The 24,146-nt window shown below is 41.9% G+C and overlaps 1 protein-coding gene across 1 annotated transcript in view; it reads right to left on the reverse strand.

The window, feature by feature from the left end:
* The window catches only part of DTWD2 (DTW domain containing 2), a 330,650-nt gene that overhangs the window by 214,393 nt on the left and 92,111 nt on the right, over positions 1 to 24,146 (reverse strand). Inside the window, exon 3 of the mRNA XM_040343967.1 lies at positions 15,400 to 15,490. Coding sequence (XP_040199901.1) covers positions 15,400 to 15,490 — 91 coding nt within the window. The remainder of the gene's footprint in view (positions 1 to 15,399; positions 15,491 to 24,146) is intronic.

Raw genomic sequence — 24,146 nt, forward strand, 5'->3', positions numbered from 1 at the left:
GGATTGTAAAAAACAACGTTTTTTAAAAATGTAATTTAAAATGATCGTGTGTGGGCTTCACGTCGTTTTTCCGGGTTCTGAAAAAACGAAAAAAAAAAAATTCAAACATGCTGCATTTTTTAACGGCGTTTTAAACTATGTCATTTTTCGTGTTGTAAAAAATTATAGTGTGTGGGCTTAAACAACGTGAAAAACCTGCGCATGGTCAGAAGCAAGTTATGAGACGGGAGCGCTCGTTCTGGTAAAACTACCGTTTCGTAATGGAGTATGCACATTCAACACTCTAACAGACAGAAAAGCAGGAATCGTCTTTTACCAACACAAAATCAGCTAAAGCAGCACAAAGGGTGGGGTCATCCGCATGGAACTTTCCCTTTATAGTGCCGTTGTACGTGTTGTACGTCACCGCGCTTTGCTAGAGCATTTTTTTTTAACGATTATGTGTGGGTAACAAGACAGTCCATGGGGACTGATAACAATCTATTTGTAAACTAAACCAATGGGCTGTGCATTAAAAGTGAAAGACACCCCAGAATGGAACTAAATCCAATATAAAGTCCAAAACTATAATTTGAGTGAAAAATATTGCTGTGTCAGTGATAAACAAGTCTTCTGCCCTTGGGACATCAATGTGAAGAATCTGGATACACTTCGCTAAGCCTGGGCTCACAGAGCGCTTACCTCCAGTCACTGGGTAATGTGCATCAACGAAATCCTCCAAAGCCTGGGACAGGATCCAAACAGTGGGTAACTCGTATTCCACAGAATCCTCCATGTGCTGATAGAGTCGAGGGACGTTCTCTGTGTCTAATAACGGTACAGGTCCAGGCAAGAGCGAAGTCAACTCAGTAGGATAGCCACACCATATATCAGGAGCAAATATGGAAATAAAAAGCTCTCATAGTGAAGTATGTAAGCACTTTTGTGTTTAATAAAGCTAAAAAATGTGCTTACATCAAGAAAACGGGTAAAAACGCCAAACAGCGGCACTTCCGGTGGACGGTCAGGGTATCACGTCACTTCCGGTCACGTCTAACCTTACGCGTTACGTCATGTCACGTGACTTCATCAGAGGTTACTGAGTGACTATCAGATGCTGTCTTATATAGGTACAAAGAGGAAATGGGTCTGCGGCCATTTTGGATTCCAAAACGCCATTTGAACAAGACTAAAATGCGACCATTTTGTAGAAGGTCAAAAAAAAGGGAAAGAATTTGATCTAAATTTAAATCAGTGACCGTAAAATTAGTACGGACCAGAGAATATTAGATTTAAATGAGCAATCGTCTTAAATACATAAATGAAGTGTCAAAATGCCAAAATTTATATTGAATATATAAAACATGTTAAAAACTTGTCAAAGTAAAAATAATAATATGACAAGATTACAGACTACGGACACTTACAATCAATTAATAAAGGTGATTAAACCAATAACTGACGGGATCCTAAAGATAAGTGCACAATACATTAATAGTCTGAATTTTAATAACCTTTCAAGATGAAATTTAAAACATTAAGATATTAAAATATAAAATCTATAAATGACCAAATAAGGTACTAGACTAGACTGGAGTGAGTGTTACCCATTACGTTTAAATCACAAATAGACACCCCTCAAATCAATTAGTCATACAAATTCATTATAAGTTGAAACATAAAGCTTAAAAACAGCTAAAAATTGCTTTGGATTACAATATTCAGCATAAGGATGTGGAAAAATTAATTAAAAGACATTGGCATGTTTTGAAAGGAGATAGGCATTTAAAATCTATATTGCCAGAAAAACCTAATATTGTGTATAAAAGAGCCCCCACTATAAGAGACATTTTGGTAAAAAATGTGGTTGACCCTCCACCCAAGAGTGGTTACACGTTTAACACAAAGGGTTTTGTTCCCTGTAAATATTGTTATGCCTGTAAACATTCTAAAGGTCCTCAAAAGAAAAGAACTGAGTTTATCTCCACCCACACAAATGAATGTCATATTATTAATGACTTCATCAGTTGCCATACTGAAGGGGTGGTTTACGTTCTGCAGTGTTCCTGTAATTTACAGTATGTAGGAAGAACAAAGAGAGCTCTAATGGTTTGAATAAAGGAACACGTTGTCAATATAGAAAATGGCTTCTCTAAGCACAACGTGAGTAGGCACTTTGCGGAGAAACATAATAAAGATCCTAAACAGTTATCGTTCTGGGGGATAGATAAATTCAAAAAACCTTGGAGAGGAGCCCATCTGGTTAGGACCATTAGCCAGAAGGAATCTCAGTGGATCCACTCCTTAAACACATTAGTACCCAATGGGTTAAATGTGGAGTTCGACGTGAACTGTTTTTTAAGCAATTTTTAGCTGTTTTTAAGCTTTATGTTTCGACTTATAATGAATTTGTATGACTAATTGATTTGAGGGGTGTCTATTTGTGATGTAAACGTAATGGGTACCACTCACTCCAGTCTAGTCTAGTACCTTATTTGGTCATTTATACATTCATTAATTTTATATTTTAATATCTTAATGTTTTAAATTTCATCTTGAAAGGTTATTAAAATTCAGACTACTATTAATATATTATGCACTTATCTTTGGATCCCGTCAGTTATTGGTTTAATCACCTTTATTAATTGATTGTAAGTGTCCGTAGTCTGTAATCTTGTCATATTATTATTTTTACTTTGACAAGTTTTTAACATGTTTTATATATTCAATATAAATTTCGGCATTTTGACACTTCATTTATGTATTTAAGACGATTGCTCGTTTAAATCTAATATTCTCTGGTCCATACTAAATTTTACGGTCACTGATTTAAATTTAGATCAAATTCTTTCCCTTTTTTTTGCCCTTCTACAAAATGGCCGCATTTTAGTCTTAGTCAAATGGCGTTTTGGAATCCAAAATGGCCGCGGACCCATTTCCTCTTTGTACCTATATAAGACAGCATCTGATAGTCACGCAGTAACCTCTGATGAAGTCACGTGACGCGTAAGGTTAGACGTGACCGGAAGTGACGCGATACCCTGACCGCCCACCGGAAGTGCCGCTGTTTGGCGTTTTTACCCGTTTTCTTGATGTAAGCACATTTTTTAGCTTTATTAAACACAAAAGTGCTTACATACTTCACTATGAGAGCTTTTTATTTCCATATTTGCTCCTTATATATGGTGTGGCTATCCTGCTGAGTTGACTTCGCTCTTGCCTGGACCTGTACCGTTATTAGACACAGAGAACGTCCCTCGACTCTATCAGCACGTGGAGGATTCTGTGGAATACGAGTTACCCACTGTTTGGATCCTGTCCCAGGCTTTGGAGGATTTCGTTGATGCACATTACCCAGTGACTGGAGGTAAGCGCTCTGTGAGCCCAGGCTTAGCGAAGTGTATCCAGATTCTTCACATTGATGTCCCAAGGGCAGAAGACTTGTTTATCACTGACACAGCAATATTTTTCACTCAAATTATAGTTTTGGACTTTATATTGGATTTAGTTCCATTCTGGGGTGTCTTTCACTTTTAATGCACAGCCCATTGGTTTAGTTTACAAATAGATTGTTATCAGTCCCCATGGACTGTCTTGTTATTTACTGTTAGTTTTTTATTTGCGCTCATCATCCTTTATTCATACTTTTTATTTGTCGTTAGCACATTTTAGATTTGAGCAGCATTTTGTTTAAGTTTTTTCACTGGTTATATATTAATTTTCATGGTTGGCTAGCGCTTTAGTTCACCCACTTTTATGTGTGGGTAACGTCGTTTTAATGATGAAGTTGAAAAAAACGTTTTTTACAACACAAAAAATGATCGTGTGTACGCAGCATTACATTCAGCACCTGTTAAAGAACCAAAACCTGAAAGCCTGGGATTATGGCTCAACAACATCCAAAGGGTCACAAATCTGCCCAGCTTTAATTTAGATTGAAACTTGACAACTTACATCAGATAGTTTAGTTTGCTTCCTTCCTATCAATTAGACCCAATGGAACATCCTAACATAGTGTTACAAAGGCACAAAAAAGCTTTGGAGCCATATTTTAGGGTAAGCTGCCACGACTAGTTCTGACATGTCTGCTGAAGGGAATATTTTGAAACATGAAAAATAAAAGATGGTTTAAGAGTTTGATAAAATGAGACAAATTAATAAATACAAGCATCTGGCTTTTTTGTGATCCAGTTTTGTTTATTGTACAGTTTCATCGCAAGAATTGAAACACTCACAATATTGAGAAGGGGGGTGACTAGTGCAGATAGTTTTCTGGAATATAAAATAGACAGATCGGCGGACTTGCCATCCACATGCCATTAGCACTGCAATTCTTCAAACTGTAGTTGTTGGATTTGTGTCAGAGTTACAAAGTTCTGTTTGGTTCTAGCGGTCTGGTTGGCATCCAGTACCTGAGTGAGTAACTTGTATAGCGCTACAAATGTGAACTAAAATCACCTCAAGCGCTGTATCCAATGTCGTCGTCCAGTCACGCTTCAGAATAGATGGGTCTTAAGGTTGTTTTCTGAAGGCCCGATGGTTTTCTTCCATGCAGATGTCTGTAGGTAGAGCGTTCCATAGCCATGGTCCTTGGACTGCGAATCTTTATTCTCCTTTAGATTTGTAGCGGGACTTGGGGATGCAGAGGAGGTTCTGGTTAGTTGATCGTAGGGCCCGATTCGGGGGTGTAGCGTTTTATTATCTCACATAAGTATTGCGGCGCGTTTCCTTGCGTGCATTTGTGGGTGAGGCAGAGGGTCTTGAATGTCACCCGATCCTTTACGGCTAGCCAGTGGAGGGTCCTCAGGACCGGGGTGATTGGTTCCCATGGTTTTTTACCCATTACCAGTCTGGCTGCAGTGTTCTGGACGACTTGTAGACGAGAAATCTGGTATTTTGGTAAAGGGAGTTTGCGTAGTTGAGTCTGGAATTGATTAGTGTTCCAAATTCTACTTCTGTGTCTTCTTCCGGGATGAAGGGGATGAGTCTAAGCAGCAAGCGGAGAAGATAGTGAGATCCGCTGACTACTGATCCTATTTGTGCATCCATAGTCATGTTTGAGTCAAAAGATAACTCCAAGGCTTTTTACTTTAGTGCTTGGGGTGATGGTTTGTCCAAAGATGGTGGGAGGAGTTGATGTCGCCCTAGAATTGGTCTTTAAGTTTGCGTGGAGAAAGAAGTTCTGTTTTGGATCCATTGAGTTTGAGAGAGCTCTCCGTCATCCAATTATCTATCAATGACAGGCTTTTTTCTAATCCGCAATATTGGTCTTTTTTGTTGGTAATGCAAAGATAAAGTTGAGTGTCGTCCGCGTAGGAGTGGTAGAGCAGGTCTTGTTTTCTGATGATTGTGAGGAGTGGGCGGAGGTAGATGTTGAAGAGCACGAGCGTCAGGGGTGATCCTTGAGGGACTCCGCATGTAACGGTGTGGGCTTCTGACGTGAAGGCTCCTAGTTTCATTGTCTGGGATCGATTTTCTAGGAATGATGCGAACCATAGTAGATCTGAGTCTGCGACTCCACCTACTTCTGTGAGACGAGTGAGTATAATTTAGTGGTCTACTGTGTCGAAAGCTGCACTTAGGTCCAGCAGCACCAGGAGACACAATTCCTCTTTCGTCCACTGCTTCGAGAGCATCATCCCATATTTTCAGCAGTGCCGTTTCTGTCCCGTGGCCTGGGGCGGAAACCCAATTGTAGTGGGTCCAGGAGTTTGTGTGAGTCCAGATGGAGTTGTAGCTGTTGTACTACTGCTTCTCCATGATCTTGGAGATGGTGCCAAGGCTTGTTATCGGTCTGCGGCATTAGATAGAAAAGGTCCTGGACCGCCGCACTCCTTGAAACGATGTCTTTATTTAGCAAATGAAGTTCAAAAAACAACCAAAAACAATGCAGTCAAAAAGAAGAAGAGGACAAAAGGAAAAAGGTGGCTGACATGTTTCACATCCTATGATGCTTACTCGTAGCTGATTATCGGTCTGTGGCAATTTGGGTCTTTGGGGTCGAGGATGGGATTCTTTAGTAGGAGTTTAATTATGCCTTGCTTAAAAGCAATTGGAACAATACCTTCTTTGAATGATTGATTTATGAGATGTGTTATGGTGGGTGCCACGATTTTCTAACATTCTTTTTAAGAGTTTTGTAGAAATTATGTTGTTTGGGGCTGTAGGGTCTCAGAGATATTTGATGATGCTTTTGGTGGCGTCGATGGTGATTGGTAGCAGCGTGAATAGCGTTGATTGAGGCATATTTATATTGATGTTTTTTCTTGCTTTGGCTGGATGAGGTCGGTTGTTTTTTTTCTGCTGAATTTCACAAATGTTTTCGATTTTGTCAATAAGAAAAAAAAATCAGATAGTTCATTGCAGAATTCTTGAGTTTCATTTTGCGGAGGCTCTAGACAGGTGGGGTTCTGAGCGACTAGTTTGAAAAGTTTGCGGGGGGCGGTTTAGGGCTTTTGAGATGGTATTGGTGTTCTTTCTTTGCTTTGAAGATTTATTTGTGTTATTTCTTGGTAAGTAGTTTATGTGGTTTTCCTTTGTTGAGTTTCTCCTCCAGGCTCCTTCAGCTCATCTGCGTTCTTGCTTCAGCAATGTAAGAGCGCCATTAAACCAGCCCGAATTGTTTTTGCGGATGATTGCTCTGCACTCTGTCTGCTGTCTGTAGTAATGCTTTGTTAAGGAAGTTGAGGGTTTCTTCCATTGAATGGTTTTGATTGAGCGTTATTATTTTATTTGATAGTGTGGTTTTGAAGAGTTCCGAGTGAAGTTTCTTCTGTGATTTTGTCCAATGTGTTGTTATTGCATATGTCAGTTTTTGGAGGATAGAGTTGGTAGTTATTTTAAATTTGATAGCGTGGTCCGTCCATGTTAAAGGTGTGTTGTCCAGTGTGTTGATGTCCATATTCTGTTTGAAGATAAGGGGACGATAGCAGCAATCTTGTTGAAAAGCAGATGGTGGGAGGTTGAACACTGAAGAGCAAGGTTCAGAGCAGACTTGGTGCCATTGAAAATAAATAAAAATCGCTTAAAAGAGCACTCCCTATGAAGAGTGACAGAAATAAAATGTTGCCGTTTTGGCAACGTTCACAGTAATGTTTGAAACTTCTCAAATGTTCTTTTCATCTCCTCCACCAGAGCAGTTTTGTCATACTCCATCCCGTGAATGTAGATACCCCCCTCACATTCATCCACTGTCAGATTGCGGCTTTTCATTACCACAGTATTAAGCAGTTTCTCTCGTCTATAGCTCTCCCACAAATATTTTTTAAACAAATAAAGAAAGCTTTTAGGACTTTTGTCTGGGGGGATAAACATCCCAGGCTGGCATATGATATTTTGAAAAGATCAAAGGAAGGAAGGAGGGGTAGGACTCCCAGACATGGTACTTTACTATAGAGCCATGGCCCTGGTTCGCATTATGAACTGGAGACATGACTCAAAAGGTAAAATATGGGTTTCCCTGGAGAAAACACTGGCAGGAAGGGATCTGGCGGGAGCACCCTGGATCCCGACCGTATATAGGGGGTTATCGGAATATGTGTCACCATTAACTACAACAACGTTATCTATCTGGGATAGAATGAATAAGTCGGGAAAGTTTGCTCCTCCAATATCGCCTATTACTCCTTTGGAGGGATTTCCATGGTTCCCTCCTGGGGAAGAGAAGGGTAGTTTTGAGGGGTGGGGAGGAAACTGATCAGAGGTGGCCCCATTTGGGGAACTGCTTCCCTTAAGAGAGTTGGTACAAAAGCAGGGGGAGGTATCAATGAGGGAATGGAAATACCGGCAGTTGACAGACCTGTTTAATAAATGGAAACCAAAGCAATAATACAAAGGGGAAGGAAAATAAATTACGAATTTGGAGACAAGTGTAGTAAACTACTAGCTGGGAAATTGAAAGAGAAGAGTCAACAAACGTATGTCCCGCAAATCAAGGGGAAGGAGGGACAATTAAAACGTACGCCAAAGGAGATAGTGGAGGAGTTTGGGAGATATTACTCCTCTCTATATAATTTGGCACAGCTACCAGTAGCTCCACCCAAAATAGAAGAATATCTTTCAGCAATGGACTTAGCTAGGTTACCATCAATAGCTCAGGCCAGTTTAGACACCCCCATCTCGATAGAAGAAATAGAGGCAACGTTAAAAACTATGAAGGAAGGGAAAGCCCCGGGACCGGATGGCTATACGATAAGATACTATAAAGAATTTGTAACACTACTGAGAGGGCAGTTAGCAGAGTTTCTCAATGCAGTAGGCCAGACGGCTGGGTTCCCGCCGGACGCATTACTAGCTCAAATTATAGTCATTCCCAAAGATGGGAAAGATCCGGCGGAGTGCGGCAGCTATAGGCCGATTTCATTGTTAAACTCCGATTTAAAACTCTTTACGAAGTTACTAGCAAGACGGATCCAAGTATGGTTACCCGAGCTAGTCGATATGGATCAAGTCGGATTCGTACCTACACGGGAGGCAAGAGATGGTACAATAAGGGTTCTTAATCTGGTGCAGGAGGCCACTGACGGGGACATCCCTTGCGTGTTCCTAAATACTGATGCCGAGAAGGCTTTTGATAGAGTGAGCTGGAATTTCCTGTTCTCAGTACTGAGACACGTGGGCCTGGGGGAGAATATGTTAAGGTGGATAGGAAGTGTTTATACAGACCCACGTGCCTCAGTGAGAGTTAACGGGATGTTCTCTAAAACTTTCCAAATCACAAACGGAACGCGCCAGGGATGTCCCCTGTCACCGCTACTATTTGTGCTATCTTTGGAGCCCTTATTAAATAAAATACGCCAAAATCCGGATATACAGGGTATACAGATAGGGGGGGAGAAGGCATAAAATAACCGCATTTGCAGATGACTTGCTGTTTACTATATCAAACCCTCACGTATCTCTTCCCAATCTCGTCAAAGAAATCGCTAAATTCGGAGAGCTCTCCAACCTAAAAATAAACCAAGCAAAATCTGAAGCAATGAGTGTGTCAATGACACCCCAGAAACAGTCAATTATACAACAAAACTTTGGTTTTAAGTGGAAGACTGCGCTAAAATACTTGGGTACCCTGATTCCAGCAAACATAAAAGAAGTTTTTAAAATAAATTTTCCACCTCTTCTTACTTCAATAAGAATGCTACTAGAGAAATGGCAACATGGACTACATTCATGGTTCGGCAGAAATAATATAGTCAAGATGAGCATCTTGCCAAAGATTACGTATTTGTTTCAAACACTGCCGATATTGATACCATCGGCCTTCCTACGGCAAATTAGTGCCCTCCTGATGAAATTCATCTGGGCAGGGAAAAAGGCAAGAATTAAGAAAGAGGTGATGAGGTTACCCAAGTCTTTTGGGGGGATGGCAGTCCCCGGATATTGCCAAATATTATGAAGCGGCACATTTGACGAGATTGATAGACTGGTGTAGAAACGGACACTATAAAAGGTGGGTTGAGGTAGAACAGCAGACCTGTCCAATAACACTAAGTAGAGCCCCTTGGTGTTATAAGTTATTGCCAAGTAAGATGAAGAAACATCCCATAATTGGCCCAACGTTGTCAATCGCAGCTAAAATATGTAAAAATCCAAAATTCTCATCGAAGTGTTCTCCCCTGTTCCCTATATTAGGGAACCCAGGCTTCATACCAGGTACAGCAGGAGCAGTTTTTAATAAATTAAAACAAAGGGGTAAAGTACAGGTATCACATTTTCTGCAAACTGGTATGTGGCCATCATTGGAGGCCCTAACAAAGAGAGGAGGGAATTATGAGTTATCCTTTTGGCAAGCATTTCAAATAAGCAACTTTTTAAGATCCCTGGGACAACCATCTAATTTTCGGCGACAACTAACAAAATTTGAACAATACTGCGACGAGGAGGAACCAATACAAAGAGTGAGTTCAAAGATGTATAGACTATTGAATTCCCCTCAGGAGGATTTTGAGTTGCCGGGACTGGGGAAATGGGAAAGAGATCTGGGGAGAAATTTCTCACAGACTCAACGTAAACACATAATTCACTTAGCACTAAACTCCTCAATATCTACGCGAATACAGGAATCCAATTATAAATTATTGTTCCAATGGTATTATACACCAGTAAGATTACATAAATTTTCTAAAGGCTACTCAGAGTATTGTTGGAGATGTGGTGTGGAGCAGGGAACCTTGCTGCATATATTTTGGTCCTGTGCAAAAGTAAGAGATTACTGGAAGGAAGTCCAGAGAATTGTTCAAAAATTTACGGAGCACCAGATTCAGGAGGATCCAGCTTTTTTTCTGCTCCATTGCTCACAAATCCCAGTGCGAGAGTACAAAAAGATGGTGATATGTCACATGATAAATACTGCCAGAAATGGAATAACATTACAATGGAGAGACAGTAGATCACCCTCTATTGCGAGATGGCTCAATAGAGTGAGAGAGACTGGAGCTATAGAAGACCTGATCCTCTCAGCCCGGAACAAAAGGGAACAGTATGTAGAAACTTGGACAGGTTGGAATCAGTTTATGAGTACGGAAGAGGGGAAGAGATTACTGGTGGAATAGATAGGGGAGAGAAGATTCCTTTTTGGGTAGAAGTGAAAAGGGAGAGGCCGAAGGGTTGAAGTAAGGGAGGATCCGTCCGTCTCCGGCGAGGTAGGGGAGGGAGAGGAGGGGAGGGGGTTGGCGGGGTTTTCTCTTTTTTTTTTTTTTTTGTTGTTGTTTTGTTGAGGATTATGTTGATTCTAGGTTTAAGGGGGGGTTAGGTGGGGTATAGGAATGGACAAGGGAACAGAGGGGAGGAAGAAGTGTGAGGTCAATACAGTGGTATTAGGAAACGGGAAAAGAAGTTACTGATAAAAGGCAGGCGGGCTTGGGAATAGAGCAAGAGGACCGGGGAGGTACTGCTTTTGGTTTATTCTTCTTAAGTTTCTGAATCCCCACCTGTTTACTTGCTAGCCCATCATAAGTGTGTAGTGATAAGAACTATATGATTATGTATCCATTGTATAAGATATGTTAACCTTCTGTGAACCTTACCATAAAAGAAAAATAAAATAAAAGATTTAAATATGAAAAAAAATAAATAAATGGAAACACCAAATTAGATCAGTAAACACCATGACTACTTTTGAGGAGTGGTGTGTTAACCGCTTGGAACCAGGCCATATGTTATCTCGGATGCACAGAATGGTCCAGAGTGCCCAAGATAAGACAATCCCATATTACATGCGTGAATGGGAAAGGGAGTTGGGCCTTAAATTTACAGCGGAACAATCAAATAGGTTGATGGAAATAACACACCAGTCCTCAATAAGTTCATATATACAGGAGATGTCGTATAAGTTTCTGACTAGATGGTACCATACACCGACCCGTTTGGCTCAGATCTACCCATTAAGGAATGCCAACTGCTGGAGGGGGTGCAATCAAAGAGGGTCATTTCTTCATATATGGTGGCAGTGTCCCAAGATTAGGAGATTTTGGGAGGAGATATCTCCGTGGATAAAAAAATTTACATTAAGGCCTATTGAGCAATCCCCATTGGATTTTCTGTTTCATGGGATGCCATCATCCATGAAGTTCTACAAAAGAAGTGTCACACCACACCTATTAAATGCAGCGAAGGCACTGATACCTAGATACTGGAAACAACCTAAAGTCCCCAATATAGTGGAATGGAAAATCGAGGTAGAGAGGATAATGGAGGCAGAGAGATGGGTACACACGGTCAAGGACCAACAGGACAAATTTAAGGATATATGGGCAGGGTGGATATATTACTCTCCTGAAATAGGGAAGGATTAGTTTGGAGCGGAGAGGCTAGGAGGCGGTTGGGGGGGGGGAGGGGTAAGGCGGCGAATAACTTTCTTTTTTTTTTCTCGGTTTGTTGTCTTAGTTTTTTTCTACATTTTTTTTTTCCTATTTTTTTTCTCCCTACCTTGTGGGCACCGGAGGGGGAGGAGGTGGGAGGGGGGAGGCGCGGCCCCCCCCCTCCTATTTTTCACCTTTTTATTATTAATTTTTTTTTTCTTCCTCTTCACAGCACTAATTTGGATCACTAAAGAGGAGGGAATAATTAATTAATTAAGTCAACATAGGAGGATAAGTATAGAGGCTCCCCTTAAGGAATTTTATTTGGGAGTCATAAGAATGGGAACAGGGGTTTTAAAGAAAGGTTATAGTCACAAAAGAAAGACCACTAATAAGGAAAAGGAGGACACACCCAATAGTGTTTTTTTTTTATTTATTTATTTTCCTCTTTTTTGAGGTGGTTATGAAACTTCTCCCCTTCGCATGGTAGGGGGGGGGGGGGGATAAGGTGATGGGGAGTCAATGAGGCACGAAACAAAGATCCTTTTTTTTTTTTTTTTCACTAAAGTCACGAAATTAAGGACTATTAAGCCCTGCACAAAATCCCCTTTTTTTAGGGTGGTATTGAGCTCCTCTTTGTGCCGTAGGGAGGTCATAAGGTGATGGGGTCTAGGGGGTCACGAGGGAGGAGGGGGGGTTTCGTCTCTCCTTTCCCCTCCTCCTCTTTCTCTCTCTCTCCCTGGCGTTCCTCCCCGCCTCTTGTAGGGGGTGAGTGGGACGGGGGGAATTGGAGGAGAGGGAGGGGGAGGCCGATGGTGCCCATGGGGGGGATAATGCAATGTAGGTAGGTATTTTTTTTTTTTTTTTGTACTTTTTCTTGTTATTGTTATTTGTTTTTATGTATGTGATGCAACTTGGAAAATAAAGAAAAGAAGCAATTATAAAAAAAGCAGTTTCTCTCGTTGTTGTGGTTAACAATCAAAGGTAGTTCTGAATCAAGTTTCTCGTTCAAATAATGGTCCTTGTATTTCCACATGTGCGAAATGGATACAACATACTCAAAGGCCCAGAGTGGTAATCTAGCATTAGCCAATATGGCTTCTTTCTAGAAAATCATCTTTGAGCCAGAGAACTCCTGCGAGCTCTGATGATTCATTGATGTGTTTAGGAAAGAGGTTTTTGCAAAGAGATGCAAGTTGGCATGCTTTTCATGCCAATGCTGCTTTATCCCTGCAATGTGGTGCTACATGTTTACACATAAACCAAACCATATCTCGAAATAATGTCACTCTAGCATTTTTTTATTCAGGTGATAGAACAAAACCAGCAGACAGCGAAAAGCGGAAGGTTGTATCAGGACAGTGACTTCCAGTAACAAATGCGTGACAAGACAAGACACTCAAGGGGTTTCGATCTACTATGACAATGATGGGAATGACAGTCTTGCATCCAGTAGCTAATTAAACTTCTTGCAACAGCCTATATACATTCTCATAAAAACTATTTACTGTGAGCTTTCGCTTATCAGAGAAAAGATTAAATTGCAAAATCCTTTAGACAGCTGTTAAATCTGTCCTGAAAGATGCAAACTAAGTTCTCAGGCTAAAGTGTTCTGAGCTTGGAGAACATCCTCTGAGTCTCATATACATCAGTTTAAAAATGATGTCCAATAAGTTATTTAATCAAACTTAATTACAAAAATGTATTTTAAATCCTGCTTGAATAACTATATCAAATGTATCTTTCTATTGTCCCACAACAATTCCCAGAAAAGTAGATATCAGACCAAGTTATGCTATGGGAGCCAAGCAGTCTCTACAGAATTCTAAATTGTTTAACTAAAAGATTTAGCGTGTAATAATTGAGTAATCAAGTGTCCTCTTAGCTTTAACCAACTCTCTTTGTTTAAAGTGTAAGCCCACTTAGCGGGCACTGATGCCCTCATTGACACTGCACAGACTGTGTTTGAAGATGTTCATTGTCAAATCTGGTTCCAAAAAATGAATTCACATTTTAAATGCCAAGATCATTGTGAATTCTGGTTCTGAAAAGTGAACCTACATTTTAAATGCAACAGGAGTTTCTAGAGGTCTTGCTTATATGGGGAGGCCGATTGTACTACCAGCCTATCAGATTTCTAGCATGCAATTATTGCCAGCAGTTATAACTGCTAGCAGTAATCACTGGGCCAGATTCAGATAGGTTACGCGGATCTAAAGATCTGCTGACCTATCTGATTTACGTTACGCCGCCGCAAGTTTTTGAGGCAAGTGCTTTTTTTCAGAGAGCACTTGCCTCTAAAGTTGCGGCGTATCGTAAATCCCCCGGCGGAATTCTGCGTCTAGGGGGCGTGTAACATTTAAATCAGGTGCGTCCCCGCGCCGAACGAACTGCGCATGCGCCGTCCGTAAAATTTCCCAGCGTGCATTGCTCTAAATGACGTCGCTAGGACGTCATTGGTTTCGACGTGAACGTAAATTACGTCCATCCGTATTCGCGAACGACTTACGCAAACAACGTAAAAAATGTAAAACTCGGCGCGGGAACGATGGCCATACTTAACATAGGATACCCCTCACAGCAGGGGTAACTATACGCCGAAAAAAGCCGAACGCAAACGACGTCGCGTAAAAAAAAAACGAAACGCCAGCTAGCGGCCGGCCTGATATTGCAGCCCAAGATCCGACGGTGTAAGTTTCACTTACACCTGTCGGATCTTAGGGAGATCTATGCGGAACCTGATTCTATGAATCAGGCGCATAGATCCGACCAACGGAACTCAGAGATACGCCGTCGTATCTCTATCTGAATCTGCCCCATGGTGTTCTTCCAGCACACAATAGCTCCGCTGGAGCAATTCCCCCATCAACACTGGTGAGCTATTTTTTTTCCTGCAACCCATGGTCTGCCTAACATTAAGAGAGTAGATGGATGTACTGCCTTGTTGTATGTTCTCATGGGGTATTTATAAAATTAGTTTATTCTCAGTGTATAGTAAATAATTCTCTTCTTGTATTTATATTTCACTCTTAATTCCTCTTGATTTCCTTTTAGCTATTTCAACAGACTACCATGAACACATGCATATAAATGTTTAAATGCAGTACTGCAGACAATTCTGAGCTATTTTCCTTTTTTAAGGCCAGAAAAGAAAACGTTCCTGCCTCCCTGCCCCTTGGGCCCCACTCCCTGTTGCTGCACAGCAAGGAAGAAGACACCCTCCTTTTCTGTAGTGAACAAAATAGAAGACGTGGGGCCTAAACCTTCAGGCCACCACAGATTTAGGCAGGTATTTGTGGCTGTTAGTTTGTTTATTTACCCATTTATTTTTCATCTAATATAGCCATAAGTTGAGGGTAAGCCAAGAGGGAGCTGTAAAGATCCTGGGAATTTACTATAACTGTTTTATACACATAAACGTATACACTGTATAACAATTGGTGAGAAACAAAAACAAGAATATTCGAAAAAATATATATAATTTTATTACACAAGCTGTAGTAGGCAACATAATGTACATCCCCTAATGCTCGAGTCATCTAGCCAGCGCAGGAAGTGGTAGTCAGTCTTTTCCCAGAACACCAGATTTAACAATGCGACAGGTTCCCATACCCTCACTCACCTCGGCTGGATGCTGAACAATGTACAAACTCATGGAAACGTTAATGGGTTGAGCTGGCAAGAAAGGACACAGGCACACCTTTTGAGGACGGCTAAAGGTAAAAAAAAAAAAAATGAATGGAACAGAAACAGCACTATAATCATGAAAGAATACAATTTTTATCACACTATGACAGATGCACATATTCTTAAATGTCAGCACCTGAAATGTAAAATACAAGGCACTTGGCATAGATAAAATGATGTTCAAAAAACGTGTGTAGACAAGGACTCTAATATGCGCCTTATGCGAAACATTAACTAATTTAGTACTTTGACTAAGTGTACAGAATTCCCTCACGTCCTTGCAGAAAGCACCTGCAGGACAAAGCCCATGCAATTTGAAAATTCCCCATACTAAGCGAACTTTGGGTAATGAGTACCGAGACAGTATGGCAATAAATACTGAATAAGTGATTAAAGGGAATCCATGAAGATAGGAATATGACCATGTGTTTTTAAAGGTGTCGGTTACAACCATTTCTCCCTGACTTCTTTAGGGTGGCTGTCCTGTAGCTTGCACTTTTAATCGCTTAAGGACCGCCCACTGTATAGATACGTCGGCAGAATGGCACGAACAGGCATAATCACGTACCTGTACGTGGCCCTTTAAATGCCTACCGTGTGGTCGCGAGCGACCCTGCCGCCTTGCCCGCGAGTCAGACCGCAGGTCCCACGGACTCGATCGTCGTGGGGATCATCGTACGGAGGTGTAGAGCGGGGAGAGGCTTGTGTAAACAAGTATTTCACCGCTCTGACTAGTGACAATGACACTGACCTCGGCTCCGTGTACTCGGAGCGGAAATCAGTGTCATGTGACACAGAGCCCATCCCCCTACAGTCAGAAACACTATGCAGGGAACACTTAACCCCTAAAGCGCCACCTAGTGGTTAACCCCTTCACTGCCAGTGAACGCATGCGTTCCAATGAGCTGGACGAGTCTGCTCTCACTTCCAGGGCTAGAAGTGGTGCTAGTAGTAATCGGCGCACGCTCATAGGAGTAGGACGTGTGGCTCCTAGCACTAGACAGGCAGGGTTCTCCACAGCCAGGATCCAGGACAGCTGCTTTTTCTCCCCCTTTGGCCTCCCTCTTCCTCCCACAACTTCTTCAAGGTAAGGCCTTGTGGCTCAGGCCTATTCCACCTCCACACCTCCACCTCCCACCTCCCCTGGGGGTACTATGCGGCCGTCCTTTTCAGGATAAGCCGCAGCTGCGGCCCAACATAGGGAAGAAATCGGTCAGCTTTTTATTCCCTCAGTACCCCGGCCGTGATCGGTACTCTCCCCTGCCACCTCTCCACCTCAGCTTCCACCATCCTCAACCCCTCCTCGGCCCGCTCAATTCTGCAGCAAGTCGCGGCGACCGCATCTAGTAAAGTCCGCGCCTTCAGCAGCGGACTAGCGGCGTGCCGCGCTTGCACCTCCAACAAACCCCCTTCTAACATCACTAAGCTCCCCCTGCTCCAGGACAACTTCCACCGTCGCCCCTTGGTGCCCCAGAAACCTCCTCCGCCGTACAACCAGACTTCACTCACTTGCACAGGCCCCGGTTCGAGCCCAGTCCCGGTCGGCGGCCATCTTACTACACCCCAGTAATAGAGTCTCTCACAAGACGTACCCCCCACTTCCCTTCCCCAGCCCAAAAGCTGGGAATTGTGCTCCCACTGGTGTACTCAGGTGTAAGTATACCCCCACCCCACCCCCCCATCCTCAGCCACAACATTCAAATACAGGGACTACTACTACTTAGTGCTTGATCCAGGGCTTCACCGATCGCCTGTGAGGGATCAGGAAGGAATATTTTCCCCAGTCACTGCAGATTGGCTTAGCACGGCTAAGGGTTTTTCGCCTTCCTCTGGATCAAACAGGGAGGAATGGTTTAGCGGGTGGGGAACCCGCTTGAAAAATCCTCTGACCCATTATCATTGAATTACCTCCCCGATCAATATCACCTCCCCCGGAATTTTCTGCAGTTATGTCTAATCTGAGATACTCTGCAGAAATCATTTGAGGTCTAAAGCCATTCACCTCAGTATTACGAGCCGTCACCAAAAAAGCTCTAAGGAAGGAGCAACTGTTAAGAATCAAATGATGATCGACAGTCAAAAATCACACGTACTCACCCCAACCTAAGCGCATATTATGCGATTTGGTCAATACAAGATCGGCAGTAAAACACTGACAAGAAATCCATGATTTCATCCTACAAAACGATTTAGACTGCCTCTTTATCACAGAAAGCTGGCTTACAGCCGACTATAACACCATTCTAGGAGAACTGGTGCCAGAGAATTATCACATTCTAACAGAAAACAGAGTAGGGAAAAGAGGAGGAGGCCTGGCGGTGATCCATAAGACTCCTCTCAATCACCAAACCAGACCTTTAGAACCCACTTCCATTCATGAAAACCCTCACTCTGCAACTGCAAACAAATCCCCAGGACACCGTTCACATACTACTGTGTTATAGACCACCGGGCCCAAAAACGCATCTACTCATGTCATTGACAGAGTTTATTTCCACCTATACCCTAAACATCAAACACCTCCTGCTGCTCGGGGATTTCAACCTTTGGGCCAACTCCTCACAGGATCCCGTCGCCGACGCCTGCATTGACCATTTGGAAAGATTAGGTCTGCAGCAACCAGTAGGTGGGGCCACACATGCCTCTGGTCACACGCTCGATCTCATTTTCAGACAAGATTTGGAAATCAATATTCTGGAAAATGAGCCGCAACCATGGACAGATCACCATGCCATTAAATTCACAATCACTAAAAATACCCCCGCAAAAAAAACACTAAAACCGGTGACAACACACTGGACTAGATCTCAGAAGAAGCTCCATTCACAACTATTCAAAACTACACATTAGGGAACAAAATAAAAACAATCCAACAACATCAAACAGCCACAGAAACGCTCGATGCTATCAACAAGGCTCTATTACAGTCAGCCGACTTAGTAGTGCCAAAACGCACAACGTGCATCCAGAAAAACAACTCCAGCTGGTTTAACGACCAGCTGTCGTTGCTAAAGCAAGAGCGCAGAGGAGCTGAAGCAGCCTGGAAAAGAAGCCCTTCAGGAGGAAAATCACACCATTTATAAGATAACAAAAAAATACCATTAAGAAATCTTCATTGCCAAAAAAAATAATTTTTCTATTATCATCACTAATGTCCTAAACCGCCCCCGCGAACTCTTCAAGCTAGTCACCCAAACTATGAACCCAATCTGTCTAGAAGCCCCTAATTCTGATTCACAAGAATTCTGCAATGAATTATCAGATTATTTCATCAATAAAATTGATGCCCCCCAATATCTATGCGAAAAACGAAAAAAATCACAATCCCAATCGCGTTCTGTGATCCACCAACCAAAATCTACTGCAGATTCCCAAAAGTCCAAAGTAGAACTAAGATTTGCAGTCCAAGGACCCAGACAATGGAACGCTCTACCAACCAGCATTCGGTTGGAGGTAAACCACTTGGCTTTCAGAGGGAAGATCAAAACCCATCTCTTCTGAGGGCCCAAGAAATGGATACCAAGCGCCCAGAGGCGATTCAGTTCGCATGTGTTGCGCTATATACGTTTTTTCACTCACTCGCTTAGTGTCATTTTCACAGTAACCAGTGTATTTTTATAGCTCTAATCGCTGTGAAAATGACAATGGTCCCAAAAATGTGTCAAAAGTGTCCACCATAATGTCGCAGTCACAAAAAAAAATCACTGATCGCCACCATTACTAGTAAAAAAAAAAAATATTAATAAAAATGCCATAAAATGATCCCCTATTTTGTAAATGTTATAACTCTTGCACAAACCAATCAATAAATGCTGATTGCATTTTTTTTTACCAAAAATATGTAGAATAATGTGTACCGGCCTAAAAACTGATGGAAAAAAATATATTATATTTTTTGGGGATATTTATTATAGCAAAAAAATGAAAAATATTTTTTTTTTCAAAATTGTCTCATTATTTTTGTTTATAGCCCAAAAAATAAAAACCGCAGAGGTGATCAAATACCACCAAAAAAAAGCTCTATTCGTGGGGGGGAAAAAGGATGGCAAATTTTGTTTGGGAACCACGACCGCGCAATTGTCAGTTAAAGCGACGCAGTGCCAAATCACAAAAAGGGGCCTGGTTTTTGACCACCCAAATGGTCCGGGGCTGAAGTGGTTAAAAAAAAAATCCGCTTGGAACACACATTATCAACGCAAGCCAATCTATGATCAATTGTTTAACATAATTTAATTATACTAACACTGGATTGAGGCTCCCATATTTCCATTCTCATTGGTTCTTTTTAAGGAGGACCCGTTACCATCCTTAAAACAAGTTATGCTGTATTTGAGTACATTTCACTTGGTGATACTTATGTTTAGGGCTACTTGTTTACTCAGTAGTTAAAGTGATTGTAAAGGCTAGTTTTTTTTTTTGTTTTTTTTTAAATAACGTTTAATATTTTATACTTACCTCCACTGTGCAGTTGCTTTTGCACAGAGCAACCTGGATCCTCGTCTTCTCGAGTCCCTCTTGGCTGCTCCTGGCCTCTCCCTCCTTTGAGTGCCCCTTAGCCAGCAGCTTGCTACAAGTTGTCACCCAAGCCGAGTCAGAGCTCCATGTATCCATTCAGATACTGGGCCCAACCTGGCCCTGCCCCCTCTCCCCCCTGATTGGCAGACTCTTTGATTGACAGCCATGGGAGCCAATAGAGCCGCTGCTTTGTTTCAGCCAATCAGGAGGAGTGTACTGGATGGCAGAGGGAATCATGGACATTGCTGGATAGAGAAGGAGCTCAGGTAGGTAATTGGGGGCTGCTACACACAGAAGTTTTTTTTTTATCTTAATGCATAGAATGCATTAAGATAAAGAACCTTCTGCCTTTACAACCCCTTTAAAGATGATAAAAAACAGATCACTAAAAACTCTTTGATATGTTAACCTAATTTTCAAACTTTCTAAGTCTACCGCTTTCATTAAAATAATAGTGAGAGATGATACTGCTCTAAAAACTGCTGATCCCTTGGCTTTGCTTCCGTCCCACTAAACCAAAAGGGTGCTGGCTATGCACAGGTGCATTTGATAGAAGATCCTTGACTGCCGCACGCCTTAAAACACTGTCTTTATTGCACTACTACAATAAAGACATCGTTTTAAGGAGTGCGGCAGTCCAGGATCTTCTTCTATCCAATTCATTAAAATAATACCTGGTAATCCATCCATAAAAGTCCTTGTTCAGGAATTTTCTGTTAATGAGATGACAACACTGTCCCTATCTCCAGTTGCTAACCTGTGTTATAATCTCACCTGGAAGTACAGGTGACAGGATGACAAGTGGCTGTGCAGATACTTACTGCACAGGCATAGTCCATGATTGTCACCACCCTGAGCAATGACAAGCATCCACTGCTGGAGATAGTTTACATACAACCTCAATTGTGAATAAAACTAGATTAGCAAATCACTGCATTCTGTTGTTTTTATGTAGATTTTACACAGAATTCCAACTTTGTTGGAATTGAGGTTGTAAGCGGGAAGGTGCTAGATAAGAACAAAAAGGTGCTAGAGGAGAACTGCAGCAATGAGGTGTAAAACAAGAATGAAGAAAGGTGAAAACAATATTTTAATAGGAGGAGAGAAAACATGGTGATTTCTTTTAAAACACAGTGCTTTAGCAAACCACATGCCATCCAGTTTGGGAGTACATCTACTTTAACCCACCAGTTAGCATCTATAACAAGGGAATTCAAATTCAAGGAGGTCCGAATCTCAAGAACTATGACTAGAGATTGTAGCAATTACAGATCTATCAAAAATGTGAAAAGTACAATTTCCATAGCATGTCAACAGTAGTCAACACCCTTCAGCATGCCCCTTTACATCAGGTGTCCCCACCAGAGTGCCCCCATAGAGAAGGGAATCTCCATCAGGGTGCCCTTTATAGAGCAGGTGTCCCCATCAGAGTGACCAGTAACCATACAGCAGAGAGCAGGTGTCTCCACAAAGCAGATGTCCCCATCAGTGTACCCTCATCAAGAGAAAATGCCCTCATCAGAGTGCACATCCCTAAATTTCAGTTATGAACCTGTAGATTAGTAGAGCCCATCTAAGTAAACAGTGTACCAGATGGATAAGTTGCTGTAGCCAGGCAGGCAAGGGCAGGGGCAAGAGCGGGAGATTGAAAAAGAATCATGCTACAGGGGGTGGGAGCTGGGCGGAGAAACTTGCTAAAGAGGGCGGGGCAAACAAGTGACGTCTCTGGTTTTTAGGACACTGGCAGTCCTAGCAATAAATTACGGTAGTACAGCGGGGATCTAGTGCTGCAGACTGGCGGGGTGATGGTCCGGACCGTGATCCACCATTTAACAAAAGCTGATGTATAACAACGTGGGAGAAAATGGCTGTGTAGGCATTTCAAATTCAAATCAGTTTCAAATCTGCATTATTTAAATATAATCTCAGTATGCGTACCACTTTAATGCTCCATTTTAATGCAGTACATGAGGTCTATATTTTCATCAAAGAAAACAAAGGTTTATTTCTACATCTGGAAAACACTACCATGGAAGTTAATATATAATAATAATAATAATATATTGAAACATTCGTCTACAAATCAAACTAATGCTGAAATAATAAAAATGATCATGTTTAGAAAGTAACAGAATAGCGCAGCAGGGCCAAGATTTAATAGCAGTGTTAATGTCTAGCCTTAGACGTGAATATTGAGATTATCAACTAATGACAAAAAACAGTTAATATATTGTTTCAATTGCCACAATAATTAGGTGAGAGGAACAGCTATAAAAACCTTCACTTTAAACACACTGCTCCAGCTAATCAATTATAGCCCGAAGAAATCAGAAGCCTGCTATTTGCTACATAGACCCTTAACACAGTCCAGCACACTCACTCAGGTTTCAAGTATTTCATAAAAAGAATCATCCAAGCTTTGACCTATAATAGATTTAGGAGGCGAGAGGTTAGCCATGCAATTCAAGTCTGACTCCAGAGCGCAAAGGGTGACAGAACATCAAAGAGACTCTTCTATATTCAATACAAATAGGTTGCTGTACGAGTCTTATCCTATAAAACACCACTAATAGGACTCTGTGAATGGCGGATGATGTCACATATACCACACAAAGACAAAGACACTGTTTCAAGAAAAACAGGCAGTGAAAGATTACAATGCGTTCTTGTATTTCAGACTGGCATGGGATAACCTCTCTCTGCAAGATGCCCAACCTTTTGAGACTTACCTTTACTTTAATTATCGATGTCAAGGACAGACAATGAGATGGGGTCCTGCTGAACACAAAAGAAAGCCCCAGTATTTTTTTATCCTTTCTTCTTTTTTTAAGTATAGAATGTCATAAATTGATGTGCAAATAATTCTTCTCCAGATGGGCCATTTCAGAATAACACTCCAAATGTGATGTTTATCCTATTTCATAATGCAGATGCTACCAGCCAGGGATCAGAACTCATTAGATCTTCCCTAGAATTAACCACATATCAGCACATCTGGTCACCAAGTTTGGAGGACAATGCCTTTCAATGCCAACACAAAACACAGACGTTAAAATAAATTGTCAGTTTACTACCATATGTAGTACCTATTGTTCAGTAGCAAACAATGACTGCAGAAGGCCTAGTAAGAAGTAGAAAGAAAAGGTTTAGACTTCTCATTGTTTATGTGCATGTCGTATGGCGCCATCAGTTCTGACCAGCTCCATCAAAGTATCTACAACACACTGTGTTGAAAACACAATTTCCCATATACCTTTCAGTCAAAATGCCGCCTTGCTGGCATCATTTTCTATGACAATTGTAGCACCAAATAAACATGCCATAGCCTAACAATCTTTATTGGAGTCTGATTGTCAGGACCTGGACTTGAACCTGGGACCTCAGAGCTGTGTCTGGCAATGAACCTTCTCACTGAGCTATCGGAGATGCTGGACAGTGCCTTTTCAGATCCTTTAAGACAACCCTGCATTGTACCTCGATTTCAGCTGAACCTTGAACTCTTTGCTCCTCCCACAAACTTCCTGATATAAGCCATGTCTCTGCACGTCCTCCTTGCCAGAATATTGTGCTATCGCCAGCCTGTATCTCGCTCCTGCCTTCCCTGCTGCCGTACATATTTTCTACCGCTCGTTATTGACCCTTGGCTTGTTCCTCGATTACGCTTCTGCCTCATCCCAACCTGCAACTACTCGTTATCGACCTTTTGGCTTGTTTACTGACCACGTTTCTGTTTGATGCTTACCTGCTCCTTTGCTACTGAACCCTGGCTTGCTCACCTCCTGGTGGGGCAATCCTGAGGACCACAACCTGGTGCTAACATGCAGAAAAATCCATCTCCACCATCAGGAGCTCTGGTGAACACCGGTTAGCACTTAGACTCCGCACCTCAGATGAGCCTGTGTCATCTGCCAGGCCTGTGTACCCATCTTGCTGGTCAGTGGTAGTCCTGCAACTGCTGTTGCAATTGGTCTTCGAGCCTGACCCCTGATCGTGACATTGATAATGGCGGCAAATGGTCAGCAAGTGGAACAAAGCCTTCCTCATACATGACCAGCTACATGTCCACTTGGTTTCTTCTGCACAGCACACCCCAATGTACATTGTAATCATTTGTTGTTTTTGAGCCTCTTGAAAGAAAAAACGGGTACTAGATCCTTCATTTATTGT

The sequence above is a fragment of the Rana temporaria genome, chromosome 1 (assembly GCF_905171775.1).
Source record: "Rana temporaria chromosome 1, aRanTem1.1, whole genome shotgun sequence".
Classification (NCBI taxonomy): Eukaryota; Metazoa; Chordata; class Amphibia; order Anura; family Ranidae; genus Rana; species Rana temporaria.